A 21,861-nucleotide genomic window follows, 5' to 3' on the forward strand; every position below is an offset into this window, starting at 1 on the left:
TTAATCCGTCCTAAAAAAAAATCATACCATCAACTTGAACCAGTACAATAAAGTCAGTGTAACAATTTTATTATTGTACCGAATCTCTTCTTTTAATTATGTAAAAAAGATAATAGAAAATGTAAATTAAAAATTAATTAAATATTTGTCAAAATAATGATAGGATGTTTAACTGAGTGTTAATATTTTAAAGATATTTTTAATAATTAGGATAATTTTACTTTTTGGTCAGTCATCTAAATAAGGGATCCAAATAAGGGTAGAGTAGAGAAAAATCTTTAATTATAATTATAATTTTACATGTAATTTTAACTCATAAAAAATATTTGTTTCTATTCTTTGCATATAAAGTTTTATTTACTTAACTCCCTCGTACAAATATTGTTACCTAATTGCCCCTCAAATTTTTTTTAAGTACAAAAGGTCCAAAAATAAATATAATTCCTCTTAAAGTCAGCACTTTACATTACTACACTAGAATCAAGTATATTTTCTATTAAATTGAGCATGATTTTTTTCCTATTTTAATATAATTTCTCCAAAATTTAATACTATTTAAAGAAAATATATTAGTATATTTTATATTAAATTGAGCATGATTTTTTCCTGTTTTAATATAATTCCTCCTAAATTCAATACTATTTAAAGAAAATTTAGTATATTTTCTATCCAATTAAGTATTATTTAAAAAAAAATCTAGTATATTTTCTATCTAATTGAGTATCATTTAAAAAAAAACTAATATATTTTTCATTCAATTGAGGTGAAAAAAGAATCGTGCTCAATTTGATAGAAAATATACTAAAATGAGTATAATTCCTTTTAAAGTCGGTATTTGATACTAGAATCGAGTATATTTTCTATTAAAATTACTCTTCATATTTTTTAGGTATAAATAGTCTAAAAATGAGTATAATTCCTATTAAATTCAGCACTTTAAACTAGAGTTGAGTATATTTTATATTAAATTGAGTACGACTTTTTTTCTACTTAATATAATTCTTCCTAAATTCAACACCATTTAAAAAAAATCTAATATATTTTCCATCCAATTGAATATCATTTAAAAAAAATCTAATATATTTTTCATCCAATTGAGGTGGAAAATAATTGTACTCAATTTGATAAAAAAAATATACTAGATTCTAATTTAACATATTAAATTTAAAAGGAATCATATTCATTTTTAATTTTTTTTTTATACTTAAATATTAAAGACAATTAGATAAGTATATTTAATCAGGAGATGAAAATAAAATTTTATTTCAATAAAAACTACATACAGAATTATATTTTGCAAATTTTACTCCAAAATAATCACTACCATATCTACCGTCACTGACCGGAACGATCAAGTCCAGTCTTTTCCGGACAGATCATCGTGGGGACCTGGCCGGGAGAGGTTTAACCTCCACTGTTGAAAAAACGATGTAGCTAGGCTTTGTCAGCCTCGATTATTGTTGAAAAAATTATTGTTGAAAAAACGATGTAGGCTTTGTCAGCCTCGATTATTGTTGAAAAAATTATTGTTGAAAAAACGATGTAGGCTATGTCAGCCTCGATTATTGTTGAAAAAACGATGTAGGCTTGGTCAGCCTCCACATATGAAGGAAGACTTGTTCCTCATCCAATTCCACCATATCTATCCTTCCTCCTCTTCCCAAGTGACCAAAAACACCAGCTACTTCACCTGCAGCAAGCATGGACTTGCTCACTGTCATGGCGACATTAGGCCTTCTGTTTTCAGCTGCGTGCGCCTTTGTGTTTCTCCGCCGATCAAACAGCAGCCCCAGCAACAACAACAATAAGCAGAAGCAGTATGCTCCTGCAATTGGGACAATTCTGCATCAAATTGTCAACATCCCAAGGATTTACGACTACCACACCGAGCTCTCGCGCAAGCACAAGACCTTCAGGTTCTCGAGTCCCTTCTGCCAGTACATCTACACCGCCGATCCTATCGTCGTAGAGTACTTCCTCAAGACCAATTTCCAGAATTATGGCAAGGTACTAGCGAAAAGTATATGATTTTCTTTTTTCTTTTTTATAATCCAGTAGGCCTTCGTCTCCGAAGGAAAACAAGTAGTCTATGGTCGGACTTAGTGTTGAGGTAACAATCTGGTACATGATTTTGTTTTCAGGGGTGGCTGCACTATGAGAACCTGAAAGATATGTTTGGCGATGGAATTTTCTCTGTCGATGGCGATGAGTGGCGCCGCCAGAGAAAGCTTGCCAGTTATGTGCTCGCCACAAAGGCCCTGAGAGACTTCAGCTCTCCAATCTTCAGAAAAAATGCATCTAAGCTTGCTCATGTCGTTTCATCCTGTGCTAAAAGTAACGAGAAGTTCGATGTTCAGGTAAGCATATATATATATGAATTTTGTGAGTTCATCCCTAAAGCCTGAATTTTGCGACCGACAGGACCTACTGATGAAGTCGACAATGGACTCGATATTCAGAATTGGGTTCGGAGTAGAGTTGAATTGCTTGGACAGCTCTGATCAGGAGGGGAATGAGTTTGCGAAATCGTTCGATGTCGCCAACGAGATGCTCATTCTGCGATATGTAAACCCGTTGTGGAAGGTTATGAGGTATCTGAACATTGGATCTGAAGCAAAACTCAGAGATAAAATCAAGCTTGTCAATGAGTATGTGCACAGATTGATCAGTATCAGGATCGAACAGCCTTCAGAAACAGGAAATAAATCAGTAAGCGACTCCTTTGACACCATCAATCTCCTCCTCTGCCAAAAGACTAATGTTTCTTATTTGATATGAATCGGAGAACGTGAACGAAGATATCCTGTCGAGATTTCTGGACGAGCGAAAAAAGGATCCACAAAGCATCAGCCTTCAGTTCTTGAGGGACATAATGCTGAACTTTGTGCTCGCTGGGAAAGATAGCACAGCAGGCACACTGGCATGGTTCTTCTTCTTGATTTGCAAGAACCCTTCTGTTCAGGAGAAGATTCACAAAGAAGTCATGGAAGTTACTGAAGCCACGGAGCCTGCAGTGGCTTTCGATGCGTTCGCGGGGAAGATAAGCGAGGATTCGCTTAACAAAATGCATTATCTTCATGCTGCGCTCACTGAAACACTTAGGCTGTATCCTCCCGGCCCCATGGTAAGTGTCCGTTTAGTTTGTAAATTGTAGTAGTATCGAATACAGAGTCTTATCCTACGTTATAAAATAGTCACACGGTAATAATTTTATTATTGTGCTAAGACTCCCTTCACTATGAAAGTATCATAACGAAGCTAATTTTTTGGAATGATTTGCAATTACAGGACGGTAAGGTTTGCTTCTCGGACGACACTCTGCCTGGAGGCTACACTGTAAGAAAAGATGATGTTGTGTTCTACCAGCCATACCCAATGGGGAGGATGGAGTACTTGTGGGGTGCAGATGCCGAAGCTTTTTGCCCGGAGAGGTGGCTGAACGACGATGGCATCTTCCAACCTGAAAGCCCATACAAATTCACAGCTTTCCAAGTAAGAAATGATCCAAGTGTTCAGTTTTACGGTCCGAACATTGCACGAGTTTGAGGCTGCTTGTGTTGTTTGCTTTCAGGCTGGGCCAAGGCTGTGCTTGGGGAAAGAGTTTGCCTACCGACAAATGAAGATATTCACAGCGGTGCTGCTGCGATTCTTCGAGTTCAAGCTCAGCGACGAGGGCAAGGTTGCGCGCTTCAAAACCTCGATGACTTTGCTGATCGATGGAGGCCTCTTCCTTGAAGTGTGCCGTAGGTGAAACATGGTTTGAACCAGTTTAAACGCGTGTGTTCAGTTTAATTCCCTAACTCTGCTTATAAACAAGCTTATAAATGAATAAACAAATTTATAATATCAATATTATAATGCTTATATTATAATATTAAATTTAATATAATCTTTGTTAATCCAATTTCAAATCAGCCGGATTCTATAGCATCAATCAGATAGCCTAAAAGTCTCCGCCGGCTGACAGTTGATTAGAGACTAAGGGAGTGTTTGATTTGTGAAAATCAGAGTGTTTGATTTGCGAAAACCGGATGAGAATAAGAATGAGAAGGATAGAAATGAGAAATGGGAAATGAAAATAGAGGGATTTTTATTCATCCTATTTTGTTAAATACTCACTTATTGTCATGTTGGGGGATTGGATCTGTAGGATCCACCATAAATTTTCTAAACTAAGCATAAATTTTCAATCTCTTTTCTATTATCCACTCATTCCATCCAACAAAGCACTATCTAAATTTATTATAATAGGATAAATGGTCCATTTCTTAAGGACATGTCTCTGTAAAAAAATTCCTTTCATCCCTAACTAACTAGTTGATAGCCATCTATAAATTGAAGCTATAATATATCTTCTTTCACATAACAAGGGCAATTCGTCATCTTGATGGGCATCCTGACTATCCCATACTATTAGAAGGGGTAAATTGAAAAATCAAAGTTAACCATCTTTATTAGAATTCAATCCTTATCCAGTTCTATAAATTAATCAGGTAATAATCAACTCGTCTATGTCCGATAATAATATTAGTGTGTATATTTATGTGTCAAGACACTCCTTATGTATTTTATGGATAATTATTTTATAAAGACAAGTATTTATCATTAGTGATTTACTTTTTTATACGTATATGATTAATGATAAATTTTCACAAATTAATGGGTATATTAATTAGAAAACAGTTCTTGATCAAATAGATATCTAGAGGAGACATGAATATCAACACTGAGTATGACTAGATCGAGATAGACCAAGGGATGGATATCCAAGTTGTACTCAGGGTGCCTTGAGTTTAGAGGTACACTGGACATGACCCGCTTAAGAGAAGACCATATATTAAGCATCATTGGTCATTCCTCTTATGAACGAGTGTAATTGATCTTTTAACTTGAGATATTCATTTATTCTATGTGTGGAGTTATATGCTTTGACATCGTTAAAAGTAGTCTTTAATCGGATTGTGATTAATACGGTAGTTGGGTGTATGACAAAGCGTAGAGAGAATAATGTTGAATCAATAGAGGGTTCATCGCTCTTTTGGATTAAGAGTTAACATCCTGGCCGCTTGATAGAGATATTAGTGAATCGAAATTCATGGCCATGGAAGAAATGATTTATCATTCAAGAGGAATCTATTATATCTTGGAAATAAAGTAAAACAATTAATTTGGTAATGATGCATAATGTACCGAATTAATTGGGATGTAGGCTTAGATGAAGAGATTGAATTACACAGTAATCAGTTAATGGTGTTTTATAGTTTATGATTGATATTAATTTTATTACGTTGGGTGGCTAAAAACTGTTGCTAGACGGTTACCTTAGTCTATGTATAGATTTACACTACCTTCGTGTATAAAACTTAGAGGGTCGCACGCATAGCACGTAGACATGAACATTATTGATTATTTTAGTGGATAATAAAATTAATCAATTGATTATTTCAAAATAAGAATTAATTGGATTATTAATTAATTTTGAAATATTGGAAGCTAGTTGAGATCAAGATCAAATATGGATTTATTTGATATAAAGAAAAGAAAATTTGAATAGTCATAATCATGATAATTAATGGATAATTCAAATAGTCATCATAACGATGATTAATAGAGAATTTGAAGAGTCATAATAATAAATGTCATAAATGAACAATTTATAGAGGCTATAACTCTTCATCTTCCTAATTAATGAAGATCATAAATAATGAATTAATTGAGACCTTAACTTTTCGTATTCCTTGGAGGCTATAAGTAATCATCCACGGAAAGATTCAAATGATGAATTCCTTATCTCCATTTCTCCCTTGTCAACTTCTTCTTCGCTTTCTTCTATCGAAAGAGATCGATAATACTTCTAAGGTTTTGTCGATCTAAGAGGCTAGCACCTGACGGATCGTGACAAGTTTGTGACCTAGTGCGCATAGATATCGCTAGAGGAGTCACACATGGGGCTCTTATCTGTCTGTGATATCATTCAATCCTATCAAGAACTCGAGGTAGGGGTGTCAAAAATGAACCCGACCTGACGACCCAACCCAAGTCGACCCAAAAAAAATCAGGTTCAGGTTGGGCATTTTCGAGTTTGGGTCGGGTTCGGGTTGGAGGGTTGGAGAGTTGAAAATTTTTGGGTTGGGTTGGGTCAAGTTCGGGTTGATCTGGGTTGACCCGGGTTGACCTAAATATAGGGTTTAGTGGGGTTTTTTAGGGTTAAATCAAATTTTATTTTGAAAATTAAGATATTTTTATGCATATTAAAATTATGTTTGTATGATAATGCTGGAGTATTGAGATAAAAGTGAAGAATTATAGGAAAAACAGCCCAAAAAAATCATTTTGAATCAGATTTTTGGGTTACCTGGGTCGGGTTCGGGTTGATCGGGTTGGTCGGGTTCGGGTTTACGTGTTTTAGGTTGAACTCGGGTTCGGGTCGGGTTCGAGTTAGGTTTAAAAAAATCAATCCGACCCAACCCAACCCGACCCAATCGAATTGACACCCTTAACTTGAGGTATATTTTTATGTTATTTTTGTAAAACTATATGTACCACGAAGAGATCCATGATTTAGTATATGTCTTCCGCTGCGCTCCAAACCCAACAGTGGTATCAGAGCCAATTTGTGGTTGTATCATATAGTACTAAGCCGATTCTTCAAAATTTATTTGAGGAATTAGTGTTTCGAGATATTTCAAAAAAAATCTTAATTTCTTTATTTCAAATTATATGCCTTAACATTTTATTTTAGAAATGAATTTTGTCTAAAAACCTGTAAGTAATACATATTGTAATTTAGATATAAATTCCTTATAGCATAAGTATATTAACATGTTAAAATCTCTGAGGTCCTATTTGTCTTAAAAGACTATAAGGATTAATAGAGATAAATCTCGTAATGAGATTGTGCAAATGCACAAAAAGTTAATCATGGTGAGACATTTTAATAATTATAAAATCCCTTAAATATATTAAAGTCAAGATTTGTTGAATGCTCTCCACTAATAACTATGATGATAATTAGAGTTTTTACATAAGTCGGTACAACTCAACTATGAGTTTGTGTCAAAACATCTATAATTTATCATAATTATTAGTGCATCGACTTAACTTAAATTCGTTGATTTATTAAGCTTAGCTAAGGTTAATTGATTTGAGGGTCAAGTGTTGAGAATATAAGACTCAATAAGAATATACCAAAAATCACATAGATTTGTGATTGACAAATTAAGACCTACTTGATGAATGCAGTATGTAGGTACAGCTCAGCTGTGTGCATTTTATATGATTCAGGGTTTCGGTCCTATTAGGAATTGTTACCAACCAATTTCTTATTCTAACAGTTGAGGATGTTGGACTTGAATCAAATTATAAGAGTTATAAAAGATCTTTATTAAATATATTCCACAAACACTAAAACTCTGCTTTAAATTTTAGATGGCAAACACAAGTACCTTATTACTGTAAAGCATTCTCGAGAAAGAAAATATCCTCCTCGGTTCCAACTACCTGGATGGGTATAGGAAATTGAAAATCGTCTTAAGACACGAAAGAAAAATTTACGTGCTCGAAAATGAACCACTGAAAGAGCCTACATCAAATATTTCAGATGAAGATCAGTCATATTATTCTCAGTATATAGAAGATGTACTAGATGTGCAATACATCATGTTATCTTTTATGTCTCCCGAGTTGTAGAGACAACATGAGAACATGAGTGCTAGAGAGATTGATCAGCACTTGCATGAGCTCTTCTAAGAGAGTGCGAGAGTAGAGAGGTATGGAACCTCTCGAGCACTATTTCATACCATGCTGGAGGAAGGAAACCAAGTTGGGTCTCATGTATTCAAAATGATCAGGTACATAAAGAGACTCGAGAGCTTAGGTTCCAAGTTGGACCAGGACTTGGCTGTTGACCTAATCTTGTCGTCACTATCTCCATCATTTTCTCAGTTTGTGTTGAACTTCAACATGAACAATATGGAAAAGAGTTTGATTAATCTGATGGTAATGCTGAAAACTTCTGAGAAGGATATGAAGGTAAATCTTTCATTGTATGCAATGATGGTAAAGAAAACCAATAAGCGCTCTACATCAGTCTTACATGCTACCTGAGTCTCTTAAAGTTCCTTTTCTAATTGGGTTAGTCACTCGAGCTAAGCTTGACTCTCTCAGGGTGAGCGGACGGGAGTGTATAGGGAGTCAACCTTTGATAGGTGTTTCTTCAGGGCCTCATTCTCCTGAGCTAAAATTGTAAATTTCTACAACATACCCATTCCGAATGCCCATTGCTGTAGAACAAAAATCATCAAGAAATGTTCAGAGTGAAAAATAGTTGAAGGGTTAAAAATCCTACTGCAGTCAAATCAAATGAATACACGACTGTCATCTCTATGGCGTAAAGTCACACAATCGGTTCATAGCCGCCTCACATGCCTTCATCATTGGGCCCCTTAATAATATGCGACCTCTGATTAATGGGGTAGATGATAGGGTGGGTAGCTATTGTCGGGGGTAGAGGGTAGGTCATAGATGGCGGAGAATTTGTAGAGCCTTTTTGACTTGATACTCGAAGTTGTGGTCGGAGGAGCCTCGATGAGAGGGGTGACTGGAAGAGTGGTCGGCGATCGACAAGTGATGATCGGAGAGCTGGTCGGCTATAAGGTGACCTCTTGGATTGGACTGCTTGAAGGAGTGGGTATTGAAGGACAAGCGAACAAAGTCAGCTTGGATGATTGTGTCGGGGGCTCTTCCCGGACAGGCATAAGGTGAGGCAAAGATACAGTGATAGGGGATGCTCACCCTTAAGAACTTGGGCAGAGAGGGCGGGCTTGCGCCTCCTTTCCAATGGTGTCTTTGCCTCATTAGAAGGAGAACCCTCAGAGATTGGGAGAGGATCGATTGACACTTCTTCCTGCGCGGTCTCCTTGTTGGATGCAGTCGGCTGGCTATTGGATGCATCGCCAGAAGGATCAGTCAGCTGTTGAGTTCACTTAGCTAGCAACATTTGCTCTTTCTGGAGTAGCTTGTCCTCTTGTAACTAGATATGTTTGAAAGCTACAACCTCAAAGAAAGCATCCGTTGCATGAAACAAGAGAGACTTTAGGTAGTGCCAATCTAATGGACAGGTTGATAAGACTTACCAAAGGAGCACGGAAGCTTTACTCGAATAGGACTTAGTCCAAACAAGTAGAGTAGGCCCTCTTACAGTAGCTTGGGAGCCTTCAATTGAACACCGCCTAGCTTCTTCGAGTAGGAGATGAAGGCTAGGTCAAGCTTGAAGTTCCCAAGTTCTGGAAGTGGGGGAAGGTTGGACCACCATGCGGCCAGCCAAAAAGCATCCTCGGGTAGTTCAACAAAAAAGAAACAAGTTTTCCATCACTTATTGGAAGAATACATGTCCTTGAAGAACACTACCTTGGGATGAGATTGAAACGGAAAAACCCTCGACTCCAACTTCTTGGGCTTCAGAAACAAGTGAAATTTATGAGGAGTTGATGAAATGTCATACAAGCGAAATAAAATGGACATCTCGCACATACTGCAAAATGCATTCGGTGCAAATTGGGAGAGGGGGATATTGAAATGAAGGCTTATCTCAAAGAGGAAACAGGGTTCAAAAAATGTAAACCCCCTTTCAGTTGATCCTTAAAGAAGGTAACAAAACCCGAAGGAGGGCGATGAGGGTGATCTTGGGGGGGTTGGAAGGTGGATACGGTAGTTTGTGGAGATTTCATTTTGCAAATGAATGGTCTGACAGTCAGTGTTATCAAAATCTGATTGTTGAAAGTGTACCAGAGAGCAAAAAATTCCTAAGCCATGAGAGATTGTAAGGAAAACAAAGGAGGAGTAGAGGAGGAACTTACTGATCGAGAGAAAAACAAGTTTATCGAAGGAAATTGCCGGAGAGAGGATGGAAGAAGACAAAGCACAAGGTAATTTGTTCTTGCACCACTTAGGGCTTTTAAACATAAGTCACAAGATAAGGCTACACCGTAGTCATTCGATTAAAACAGCATACTCATTGATAACTGTCGATTTGCAAATGGAGGAGTATCATTAGTATGTATGAAAAAACATGTATCAACTGTCACTTCAAAGAATGTGTTAGTGAGACACATGACACTTGCCCATAAATGAACATTTATAATGGATAAGACAGCCGAATCATTACACTAAAAAATATCTTCCTACGTATCAGTGGTACATTGCTGGGCATATCAATCCTCTAACATGTATTTTTTCAAAAAATACGACTAAGTGTATCAGTAATGGGCGAGCGGAAGCACGTTCACCTGGTCGAACCAATAATGGGCGAGCAGAAGCACGTTCACCTGGTCAAACCAATAATGGGTGATCGGAAGCACGTTCACCTGGTTGAACCAATAATGGGCGAGCCGAAGCATGTTCACCCGGTCAATCCGATTAGCGAGCTAATCGAGCATATACAAGACTTGGGTCTAATCAGTTGATTATGAGTCTCCTTCGACTAGATTTGAAAGGGAGACTAGTAATATGTGGTGTTAAACGAGGACCTTGGGATGAGGTAGCAGTCAAAGTCAAGGTAATATGACAGTCAAAGTCAAGGAAAGGTAACAACCCACGTGTCACTCTTTTGCTTCTCACCCAACACTAAGGCTCCCAATTCAAGGATGGCCTGCTCTAGCTCCAGTCGGGCCTGAGAGACCTAATGTGTCACCCCAGTGCTAGAACACTTAGCATATAACCGATTGCTCCTGAGTTGCTTGGGTTTAAAAGAGGATCGACCTGTCACAAGGTTGTCAAGTAATATATTCATCCAAATTCTAAGGACCCGGCCTTCCACTCTTAATGTGCAACTTAATACACAATCGGTCAAGCATATGGGCTCTCGCTGCTTATTCCCCCATCCTCCTACATATGGGCGACCGAGTATAAGGTTGACCATAATTCCAAAACTCAGTATCCTTATTTCTACATAGTAAACATACAATGCAAATCTCATAAGAAACCAGATCGGATTTCCAGAGCTCATGATATCACTTCCAAGACAAGCCTCTAAGTACAAGGACGATTGACTGAAAGCACCAATCAAGCCTCTCGAGGCTCAATTCCTCATTCTTCATAAATAAGTATCCTCGCGTATGGCCAGTCGGTCATAGAACTGTCCGAACCTAGGGAACTTGGTTCTTTCTTATTTCATAATCAAACCTCCAACATCACATGATATGTATCAGGGCAACCCTAAAGGTAGAGCATCCTTATAGGATTCAGTATCTCGTTTATGTATAGATGTCACACTACAATATGCGGCCGATCGGCTAAATGTTCGGTCGAGATGTATTCAAGGCATAACATTGTCAGAAAATCGTAATCATTTGTCAAAAAATATTCATCTATGGCATGAACATTCAATAGACCTTTCTCGAATGTGATTTTACATTTTCCATCAGTCGACACATTATGACAGCATATTCTTTTAGCCACCTTATTAATGGTATCAATTACAAAAAGGATGGGCACGGGTAATGGAAGATTCCTCGGACATGATTATATGTTTCTAGATTATACATATTCCTTTATTCGACAACTTTTGAATACGACAATTTCTGTCATCTCATGACTATGGAGGTTATAGAAGGCAAATTTCAAAAACTTTGGTAGCAAGTTACTACAATGAAACATTTCAAACTCAAACAATCAAGATGAAGAAGATAACATCGCCAAAGGAAAGAAATTAGATAAAGGTAAAAAAACAACCTTGAGTGGTGGAATTTTTCATAATTTTTCCTTTGACAGAAAAACCAATGAGTATCCGATGGAGAAAGCCGAGGGGGTGGATCGTGAGCAAGTGAGGAAGATGAGAAGAGTCGCTTCAATCCATGCGAGCAGCAGCGCGACAGTGAAGTCCGACAATAGCATAGTGGATGGTAAGAGGTGGGAGCAGTGCACCTAGTGTGGAATGGTCCGGGAGAGAAGGGCGAAGGCGCGGATAAATAAAAAAAATGATAATTCTAAATAGTGTTATTGATTATCTTGGAAATAATCAGTTTGATTCTATAGAAATTTTTTATCAGTCATCAGAGTAAATCGGGAAGCATATAAGACGGCTAATCTAAAATTAATTGTGATCTCCCCTAGATTTACATTCCCATCTAGGTTATAATTTGAGTATGCGATGGGCAGACTGTATACCGTCAAGTATGGAGGCAGTTCGTCGACTGCCAGCGGCCTCTAACCGTCAACACTCTCTGACCGTTTGGTTCAACCCTAACTAACTATAATTTAAATAGAAAGGTGAAGGCAAAGGGATGATAGTCCATTTTAATCGGATTCTGATTATTTTAATAGGATTCTGATTATTTTCCAATATACAAATGACAGAAGGGAAGGATTCATACAGCCGACCCCACCTAGTGGGGAAAGGCTTGGTTATTGTTCTTGTTGTTGTACAAATGACAGAAGGATCAATGAAGACCATAGATTACGGATAAAAAACACTCTGCTCTCAACAAAAAGGTTCATCAAGGAGAACCACCATCGACCATGGCCCTCACCACGAGGTCGCGTCCAAATGAGGTCGTTGTGTCTGACACGAGCCCCAGCTCAAATCTACTGTCACCCAGAGGAGGGAGCTGCCGCCTTCACTTTGTCTTTATCTGCTGTTTTCCCGTTACGTTTTTTTTTTCCATTTTGCTCATAAAACTTTGTTCTTTGTTCCTTTTAATGGGTCTCCGGGTCATGGTATCATGGTAGGATATTCAGATTGTCTCTCAGGTATCTGCGGTTCGAACCCCAGCTATGACATATTTGCAGGAATTTTTCCTCCAAATGAGAAGCGTAAACAAAGGATGTTGGGGTTCTGGACTGGTCGTCACGTGCACTTCCCGATTTATCCTGATGGCCGATGGAAAACTTTCGTGGGATCGGATCGATCATCCCAGATTCGACGTTACCCAACCTGATTAATTTTTTTTGTTCGTTTCGATGGTCATGATGAATTTGTTTGACGGTTTCTCCGTTCGTATGCTGGATGGATATTATCACATTTTTTTTAATAATAAAGATGTAACACTTTTATTTGCAAAACATAATATTTATGTTTTGCACACGCGTTGTGTAATATAATACATCGAAAACACATTGACCCTTTATAATGAAATTATATTAATTAAAGTATTTTAACATTAAAATACTAAAGTAAAGTCATTAGGGTAAAGTATTGACTTTTGAAAATCTGAATTATTTGAGTTTTTGAAAATCCGAATTGTTTGGATTTTCAAGTGTCACTCTTACGGTTTCCCTATGAAAAAAATTAATTTAATTTAATATTAAACTTATCTTAGTAAAAAAACTAAGAAAAATATATTTTTTAATGTTGTCGGCCTAAAATATTTATAGAAGCTTTTTTGATCATAGTATTGTCAATTCTAAGATGTGGGACTAAAGAGAACTATATTTTTTTTTATATAAAATACCCAGAAAAAATTAATGATGAGAAAAATTCATAATAATATGTCGCAGCTAAGTCTCGAATTGTAGATCACTGATTGTTTCGCTTGTGAAATTACTAATAAATCTTAAAATTATTTTTAGTGTGAATAGAAAAAAAAAATATTAACGTAAATTCATTTTAGGCTTCACCCAAGTTAATTAATAAAGGGGGAAATTTTTTAATAAAATAGTAAAATATGGAAAAAACCTTTTTGTTTTCCGTTCATTTAAATACTAATATTATACAACGATATTATCATTTTTTCTAGATTAATTTCAAAAGTAAAAACATAATTGATACACATTTAGGTCAACTTTCAAAATATTTATCCTTATTATTTTTTATGACTTATCCTTCATCGTGTCCATATATTCACCTGATATGTAATGTCAACGAGTTATTTGATTTTAATATTTATTTATGGTTTATAAATGCGCGTTAGCAATTTATTCTAGGAGGAGGGCGATTTTCCCTTGGATCGCATGGATGATTAGGATAACTAACTATTGATAGTTGTATTATATAAATTTCGTCCTGAGCACAAAATTATGAATTCATTACACTTGCCTGAGCAAAGAATAACATGTGACCTATCAGTTGTATAGTCTATAGAATAGAACAGTGATATTCTCTCAAATCTTCAAGTTATATTGGTTTCATACAGTTACTCTTATTTTGAATAGCAATTTATTAAGAGAGCAAAACTAGAATACATACCAGATCGGCAGATCTAATGAAGTTTTCTTTGCATTGCATTGACAATTGACAGAAAGCTCTGCTTCAGATGCCTTAAATATCGATGGGTGGCAATAGCGTTGCAAAGCATTTGGGACGATTAGATTGGTTTGCTGCAATAACTTTGACCATCTCATTTATATCTTTATCACTACTAGAAATGTGAACCTCCTTTAGCCCATGCAGATGTTCTATGCCAATGACTGATTCACGGGGATAAATTATTTCAAGAATTTCGAGGCTTCGGACGGCACCTACTTCAAAACTCACGTTGTGCCGTGCAATTGTCAGCAACTTAAGTTGTGCGAACCCTTCCCGATCGAAGACCAAATTCTCACCATTATAGACGAATGACTCACCTCCTAGTTCCAGGTTGACCAAAGCGGGGAGATTTCTCAAGACTTGTAGAGCCTCGAGCTGCAGTTGTGTTAACCACAGAGTTATCTTGACAACATGCTTCAGAGATGCAAACCAAGGAGGCAATTCGCCAAGTCTGCAACCTATCTCGATCTTGCAGAGCAGCAATGGCGGCAAAGCTACCTCATCTAGTGCCTTTTTCAGACTGCTGTTTCCCAGATGCAAAATCTTTAGAGATCGAAGGCTGCCAGTGAGCTTCGAGAGCAGGGCGCTGATCTCCTCCAGCATTCTGAGTGATAAATCATAGTCACAAAAACGGATGCCGAGCTTGTGGAGGTCGACAAGCTCACCAATCTCCTGTAGCGGCTGCACATTATCAGCGTATACCATTCCAAACGTGACAAGTCTTTTCAACTTTCTTATTCCTTTCGGGACCTTCAATATGTGGGAACCAGCAAGCAGATGGACCAGTTTTTGGAGTTTGACGATGGTATTGGGTAGTTTTACAATCTCAGTTCCTCTTATATCCAAAAACTGTAGATTTTACAAATCTCCGATTGAATCTGGCAACGCTGATATTCGAAAGCCTCTTAGAGACGAGTACTTCAAAAGAAACAACTTGGAAAAGCTCTTGTGGTGGAGATGAAACAAGTTATTCCAACTTCCTTGCAGGTCAATTGCCCTCAATAGCCTCTGCTTTCTATAGTCCTTCAGTGGTACATCCTCACCAAATGCAGTGAAGGATCGGAGGTGGGACAGATCAGTGTCAGCCACTAGTTCACTGCTTTCTCCATGCCACGATAAGCGTCTTATCTTCTTATGTCGCGGTGCCTGCTCCTTCAGTAGCACCGGAAAGTTCTCCTTCTTTGATATATCGAGATTCGTGAGTATGACATCAAGCATCATGTCATGGACCCGGCAGGATTTCACTGTCCCACTATCATTAAATTGCGATGGCTGCACCAAACTACGACTCACCAACTGGTTGAAGTAGCGCTCAGCAACTTTCTCAGCGGGCAAGCCGCCTTCGCCACTCACAATCCCTTCAGCAATCCACCGTCTCATCAGGCCCTTCCGGCGAATCTCAAAATCCTCAGGGAAGATGCCTAAGAACAAGAAGCAAGTCTTGAGATGGCAAGGCAAGTCATTGTAACTCAAAACTAGTATTTGATGGATCTTCAACAACATATCGTTAGTTTCTATCTTCAAACGAAGGTGGTCGCGCAAGTCTTTCCATTCCTCAAGTTTTTTATCAGGCTTGGAAGCCAGAAGACCTCCGATCGTCAAGATCGCAAGTGGCAATCCATTGCACTTTTGCAAGATTTCTCTGCCAACATTTTCTAGCTCTGGAGGACAATTATAGTCCGGCGCTTCAAATACTCTTCTAGCTCTGGAGGACAACTATAGTCGGGCACTTTAAATACTCTTCTACATAATAACTCCCAAGATAGCTGAGATGATAAAGGAGAGACTTTAAATATAAATTGATGACGAGAACAACTTGTAATCGCTACTTCCTCAATGCGGGTGGTCACTATGACCCTACTTCCTTCTTTACCTGGTGGCAATGCAATGTTCAAGCTTTCCCAAGCTCCAGTTCTCCAAACGTCATCAAAAACAAGCAAATACCTCTTTTTATTGAGATGACCTCTGACTATCTGCACCAGTTGTGAGTCGTCCATCATGTTGAGAAGTTGCTCTGTGTTCAAACTGGAATCTTGGCACCCTAGAGAAATTTGTTCCTCCTTGACGGAAATTTGTCGAATAATCTTTTTGAGAAGCTCTTTGATGTTGTAATTTTGTGACACTGCAATCCAAGCTCGATATTGGAAATGGCCTCCGATGATTGCAGTCTTGTCATAGACTATCTTAGCCAAAGTTGTCTTTCCTAACCCACCGGAGCCTATGAGAGAAATCACCGTGAGCTCGAGACAGTTCTCGTCCATCACCCACTCGATGAGCGTATCTCTACTCTGTTCGATGCCCACGAGTTGATCTTCCTCTACAAAATGACTGATGATCCGTGGGTCGGTGTAGGTGTAACTATAAGACATGTCCAATCTGGTGGTGGAGCCAGAGTTTGTAAAAGCTTCATTTGGGTGGGAATAGCGATCATTCCTCTTTCTAATCTCTTCTACTTGAGCCTTCAATTTCTTGAGATTTGAATGCCATGGCGAGCTTTCAATGATTTTATGCAGCTAAGGAAGTACTTAAAAAACATTTAACTCCACGTTTGGTTCGTGGTAGGGTGTCCATAAAAGAGATAAAATAGAATTATCAAAATTGACCGGATCAAATTATCAAATCAAATCATATTAATATTTGGATTATTCTAATAATTCTGTTATAATTATTTTCAGAATTATTCTTAAAATAATTCTGTTATTTATTAATTAGTTATTGACCAAGTATTTTTTGAACATTATATATTATATTATCCTTAGGACAAATATCAATGAACAATAGATTTCATTCCTCTCATATTATTTCTTGCTCTTTCCCTATTCTTCCTCTTACATGACATCAGCGCCATCTCTTTTTTATTTTCCCTCAATTTCTTGAGGCGGAGATTGTATAAACGAACAAACGAAAAATACTTATTTTTCTTCTACTGTCAACCCCATTGCTTCTTTTTCCTATGCCTTAATCTCTATTTTTTTTTTTCGTCTATGTGGTTTTTTCTCCACTACCACCGGACAAGTTATTTTTTACTTTAAATGTTGAATACTCAACGACATCAAAGAGGTCAAAAGCAAAATTCAGATCAATGTCAGATTTGTCACATCGTTGGTCATACTGGAAATATATGCCCTAAAAGACTTGATTGGTCTAGGGTAAAATGTCAAATTTGTCTTGGAATTGGACATTTTGATATTCAATGTCTTAGTCTATTTGATTCAAATTTCATTGGTGGCCCTACAGCCTCAAGACAACCATCTATTTCACAAGTATATCCTAAAGTTCTTTCGTCTGTGCCTACTTGTGGTAAAATCTCAGAGTTTTCATCTACTGATTGGTATATTGACACTGGAGCAACTCATCATGTCACATCAGATTATAATATCCTTACAGACATAATACCATATTATGGCTCAGATACGGTGCAAGTAGGCGATGATTCAGGTTTGTAAATTGCTAATCTTGGAAACACATATGTTCATTTATCTAATCAAACTTTTCACATGCGCAATGTCTTTCATGTTCCATCTATCACTAAAAATTTACTTTCTACACATCAGTTTTGTCTTGATAACAATGTCATTTTTGAGTTTCATCATAATCATTATCTTATAAAGGATAGAGGAACAAATGCTATTATATTTTATGGGAGAATAAAAAATAGCCTCTATTGTCTTCAGAGTTCTTCAATCAAAACATTTGTTGGTGAACGCACAAATAAACCAGCTTGGCATGCTCGACTTGGTCATCCTTCCCTTCGTATTGTTCAGTCAATCATCAATAGGTATGATTTACCTACTTCTATTACCTCCTCTCCATCTCATTCATGTAGGGCATGCATGGAATCTAAAAGTAATAAGCTACCTTTCTCTTCATCTGATCATGTTTCTAATTTTCCACTTGAAATAATTCATTCTGATATTTGGGGTCCTGCACCTATTTTGTTTAATCAAGGTTTCCAATATTATGTTACATTCATTGATCATTTTAGCAAATATACTTGGCTTATCTTATGAGAAGGAAATCTGATTTATTTGATATATTCTGTAATTTTCAAATTCAAGTTGAACGATATTTTAATCGTAAAATACTTTCTTTTCATTCTGATTGGGGAGGCGAATATCAAGCTTTCCATCGTCATCTTGTCTCTTGTGGAATTGTTCATCAAGTTTCTTGTCCTCACACTCCAGAACAAAATGGCTCTGCTGAGAGAAAACATAGACATATAGTTGAAACTGCCTTAGCTCTTCTTCATCATGCATCGGTTCCGCGTAAATTTTGGGATGAAGCTATTAGCATTGCAGTATATCTCATACATCGACTTCCTACTCCATTGCTCAATCATAAATGTCCTTTTGAAAAACTTTATAATCAAACCCCTGATTACACTTTCCTTCAAATTTTTGGTTGCGCATGTTATTCATGGTTACACCCTTATTCTAAATACAAACTTGACTCTCGTTCACTGCAATGTGTTTTTCTTGGTTATAGCAATTTGCACCATGGTTATCCTTGCTTGCATATACCAACAGGATGAATTTATATTTCACGACATGTTACTTTTGATGAGTCTCTATTCCCTTTTTCGGCAGCTTCTTCAATCTCTCCTCCAGATACAAGTGACACTTTCTTAATGCCGCCTAATATTATCAGAAGTGATGGCATCCTAGGTCCTGCTCCGGAGCTCTCTAATAACTCTCCTATACCATCAGAATCACCTCAGGTTGCTGCTCCAATCTTAGAAGCCTCACTGATCGAAGATAATATGCTCTCTGGTTCCTCGGATAATGCAAGTTCGTCATCTACATCACCATGTCAGCATACTTCCTCGTCGTCATCAACAAGTGATTCAGATGATAATGCTCCTCGTCGCATGCTTTCCATTAGTGATATTTATGAGCGTTGCCCACCAAATGCAACTCGATATCCCCTTCCACGAGCTCTAGTGGTCTCTTCAAAATCTATTGAACCAACCTGTTTTACACAAGCAAACAAGGATCCAAACTGGCGTAGTGCAATGACTATAGAATTTGATGCACTTCTTCGCAATGGAACATGGACTCTAGTTCTGTGCACTCCCTCAATGAATGTTGTGGGCTCTAAATGGGTATTTCGTCTTAAGCATCGAGCTGATGGTTCTCTTGAAAGATACAAAGCTCAACTTGTAGCTAAAAGATTCAGTCAACAACCAGGTATTGACTTTAATGATACTTTTAGCCCAGTCATCAAAATTACATCTATCAGACTATTATTATCAATAGCTGTTAGTTCTAATTGGCTTGTATGACAATTGGATATTTAAAATGCATTTCTCCATGGTCATCTTGAGGAAACTGTATTTATGGAGCAACTACCTGGGATCATTCATCCACAATTTCCATCTCATGTTTGCCAACTCAAGAAATCCTTATATGGTCTTTGACAAGCTCCTCGTGCATGGTTTCATCGACTATCTAATTGCTTACAAGCTCAAGGATTTTGTGGATCAAAGACTGACTCATCTCTATTTCACAAATATAATGATGGAAATATGATATTTTTTTCTTATTTATGTGGATGACATTCTGATAACCGGCAATGATCACAAGGGTATCACAACTTTATTAAGTCTTCTCAATCAAGAATTTCCTACTCGAGATTTGGGTATTGCTCGTTTTTTTCTTGGTATTGAGCTTATTCCACATGAGGATGACTATCTTCTTTCTTAGAGAAAATACATTACTGGACTTCTTCAAAGGGCCAAAATGGATGGAGCACGTCCGGTCTCTACATCAATTGCTGTAAACAACTCTCCAACTTCATCCTCTCTTGCTCTATCTGATCCACAGATTTATCGAAGTATTGTTGGGGCCTTACAATATGTCACTATCACATGCCCTGATATTACTTTTGCAGTAAATCGTGCTTGTCAATTCATGCATGCTCCAACTGAACAAAATTGGGATAATGTAAAAAGAATACTTCGTTATCTCAAAGGTACTATTCTACATGATTTTCTTTTATATCGCCAATCGTCTTGAGATTTACATGCATATAGTGATGCGGATTGGGCAAGTTCTCCTGAAGATAGACGCTCTACTAGTGGATATGCAGATATTTCTTGGACGAAATCTTATCTCATGGAATTCGAAAAAGCAACCTACGGTATCTCGTTCAAGCACTGAGGCAGAATATAAAGCTATAGCAAATACAACATTAGAAATTATTTGGCTTCAATCACTTCTTTCTGAACTTCATCTTGCATCAAATATTGCACCAAAAATTTGGTGCGACAATATTGGAGCAACATATCTTACAGCAAATTCAATCTTTCATGCACGTACAAAACATGTGAAAATTGATTTTCATTTTGTTCGTGAACGTGTGGCAACTCAGCAGTTATCCGTCTCTTATATTTCATGTAGATCAAATCGCTGACATCTTTACTAAGCCACTATCCAGACAACGTTTCAACAAGTTAGCAAACAAACTCAACATCAGAGATCTCCCGTTGAGTTTGTCGGGGGGTAAAAGAGATAAAACAGAATTATCAAAATTGACCGGATCAAATTACCAAATCAAATCATATTAGTATTTGAATTATTCTAATAATTCTGTTATAATTATTCTCAGAATTATTCTTAGAATAATTCTGTTATTTATTAATTAGTTATTAACCAAGTACTTTTTGAACATTATATATTGTATTGTCCTTAGGACAAATATCAATGAACAATAGATTTTATTGCTCTCATATTATTTCTTGCTCTCTCCCTATTCTTCCTCTTACAGTCATAGGAGACGACACTCGAACTCATCGATTAAGTCTTCGGCATCGTAGGCCACCTCCCTCACTTCCTGCACCCAGTTCTGCTGTCGATCATCCAGATTCCACCTGGTTGACATGTCTGTCAAGAAAGAGGTGAAGCTTTTGAGCTCAGCGACTATGTCCCGGACATCATCTTCGACTCCGGCCAGCAACCTGGCTTCTTCCGCTAGCATCCTCTCTAGCTTTTCTGCAACCTTTATAGTCATCATCGTCGCCATGATGCCAATCACTGTTTGGCGCAGTTGATGGAGCTGGAAAAGGAAAAGAATATTGTTTCTGCGACTTTGAAAGGTAGAAAATAACCACTTTGAAAAACTTTTCAACAATGGCGGCAAAGATATTAGCCTACATTGGTCTATCTCATCAATGCAATGCATATAAAAGGAGAATTCTCTGTATCATAAAAGTGATCCAAAGATTCCACCTCACAGACCAGAATTGAACGATCGCTGAACCAAATGACAATATTGTTGAGTTTTAATTCACATTATCCCTTATGCTTTTAGTCCCACATTGCTAAGCCAAGAAGGTTGGAAGGCCTTATATATGGAGTCCTTCCATCCATGCTTAGCAATGTTAAGGGGACTTACACGCATGCGCGGGCTGAGCCCAAATCAGGTGGTTTCGGGGGGTTCGAGCCGAAAATCCATAAACCGGGCGCGACGCACGCGATTATTGCGCGCAGGGGGGGTGCAAATCCCCAGCTCGTGGGCCTCGCGCTTGCGGGCGGCCTGGTCTGTTTTTGCCAGTTTGGTGACCTGGTTTACTTTTGTTGGTCCGGTTTGGTTCTGTCCCTCGCACCTGGTGGTTCGGTTCT

At 37.6% G+C, this 21,861-nt stretch overlaps 1 protein-coding gene and 1 pseudogene across 2 annotated transcripts; one reads left to right on the plus strand and one right to left on the minus strand.

Annotated features, from left to right (window-relative positions):
- Positions 1-1,569: 1,569 nt before the first annotated feature.
- Positions 1,570-3,850, plus strand: LOC122045891 (cytochrome P450 704C1-like). Of its 2 annotated transcripts, none has more exons than XM_042606306.1 (6): positions 1,570-2,007; positions 2,142-2,357; positions 2,422-2,709; positions 2,792-3,124; positions 3,289-3,492; positions 3,572-3,850. In XM_042606306.1, exons 1-6 carry the CDS (start codon positions 1,702-1,704, stop codon positions 3,749-3,751), a joined length of 1,527 nt encoding a protein of 508 aa, XP_042462240.1. In that variant the 5' UTR covers positions 1,570-1,701; the 3' UTR covers positions 3,752-3,850. The 2 variants fall into 2 exon arrangements, with proteins under 2 accessions (XP_042462240.1, XP_042462239.1); XM_042606305.1 differs by having other exon boundaries at positions 1,571-2,007; positions 2,786-3,124.
- Positions 3,851-14,254: 10,404 nt separating this feature from the next.
- On the minus strand, positions 14,255-21,217 carry LOC122048352 (annotated as a pseudogene).
- Between the last annotated feature and the right edge of the window lie 644 nt (positions 21,218-21,861).

Source organism: Zingiber officinale, chromosome 2B (genome assembly GCF_018446385.1).
Source record: "Zingiber officinale cultivar Zhangliang chromosome 2B, Zo_v1.1, whole genome shotgun sequence".
In the NCBI taxonomy this organism is placed as follows: domain Eukaryota; kingdom Viridiplantae; phylum Streptophyta; class Magnoliopsida; order Zingiberales; family Zingiberaceae; genus Zingiber; species Zingiber officinale.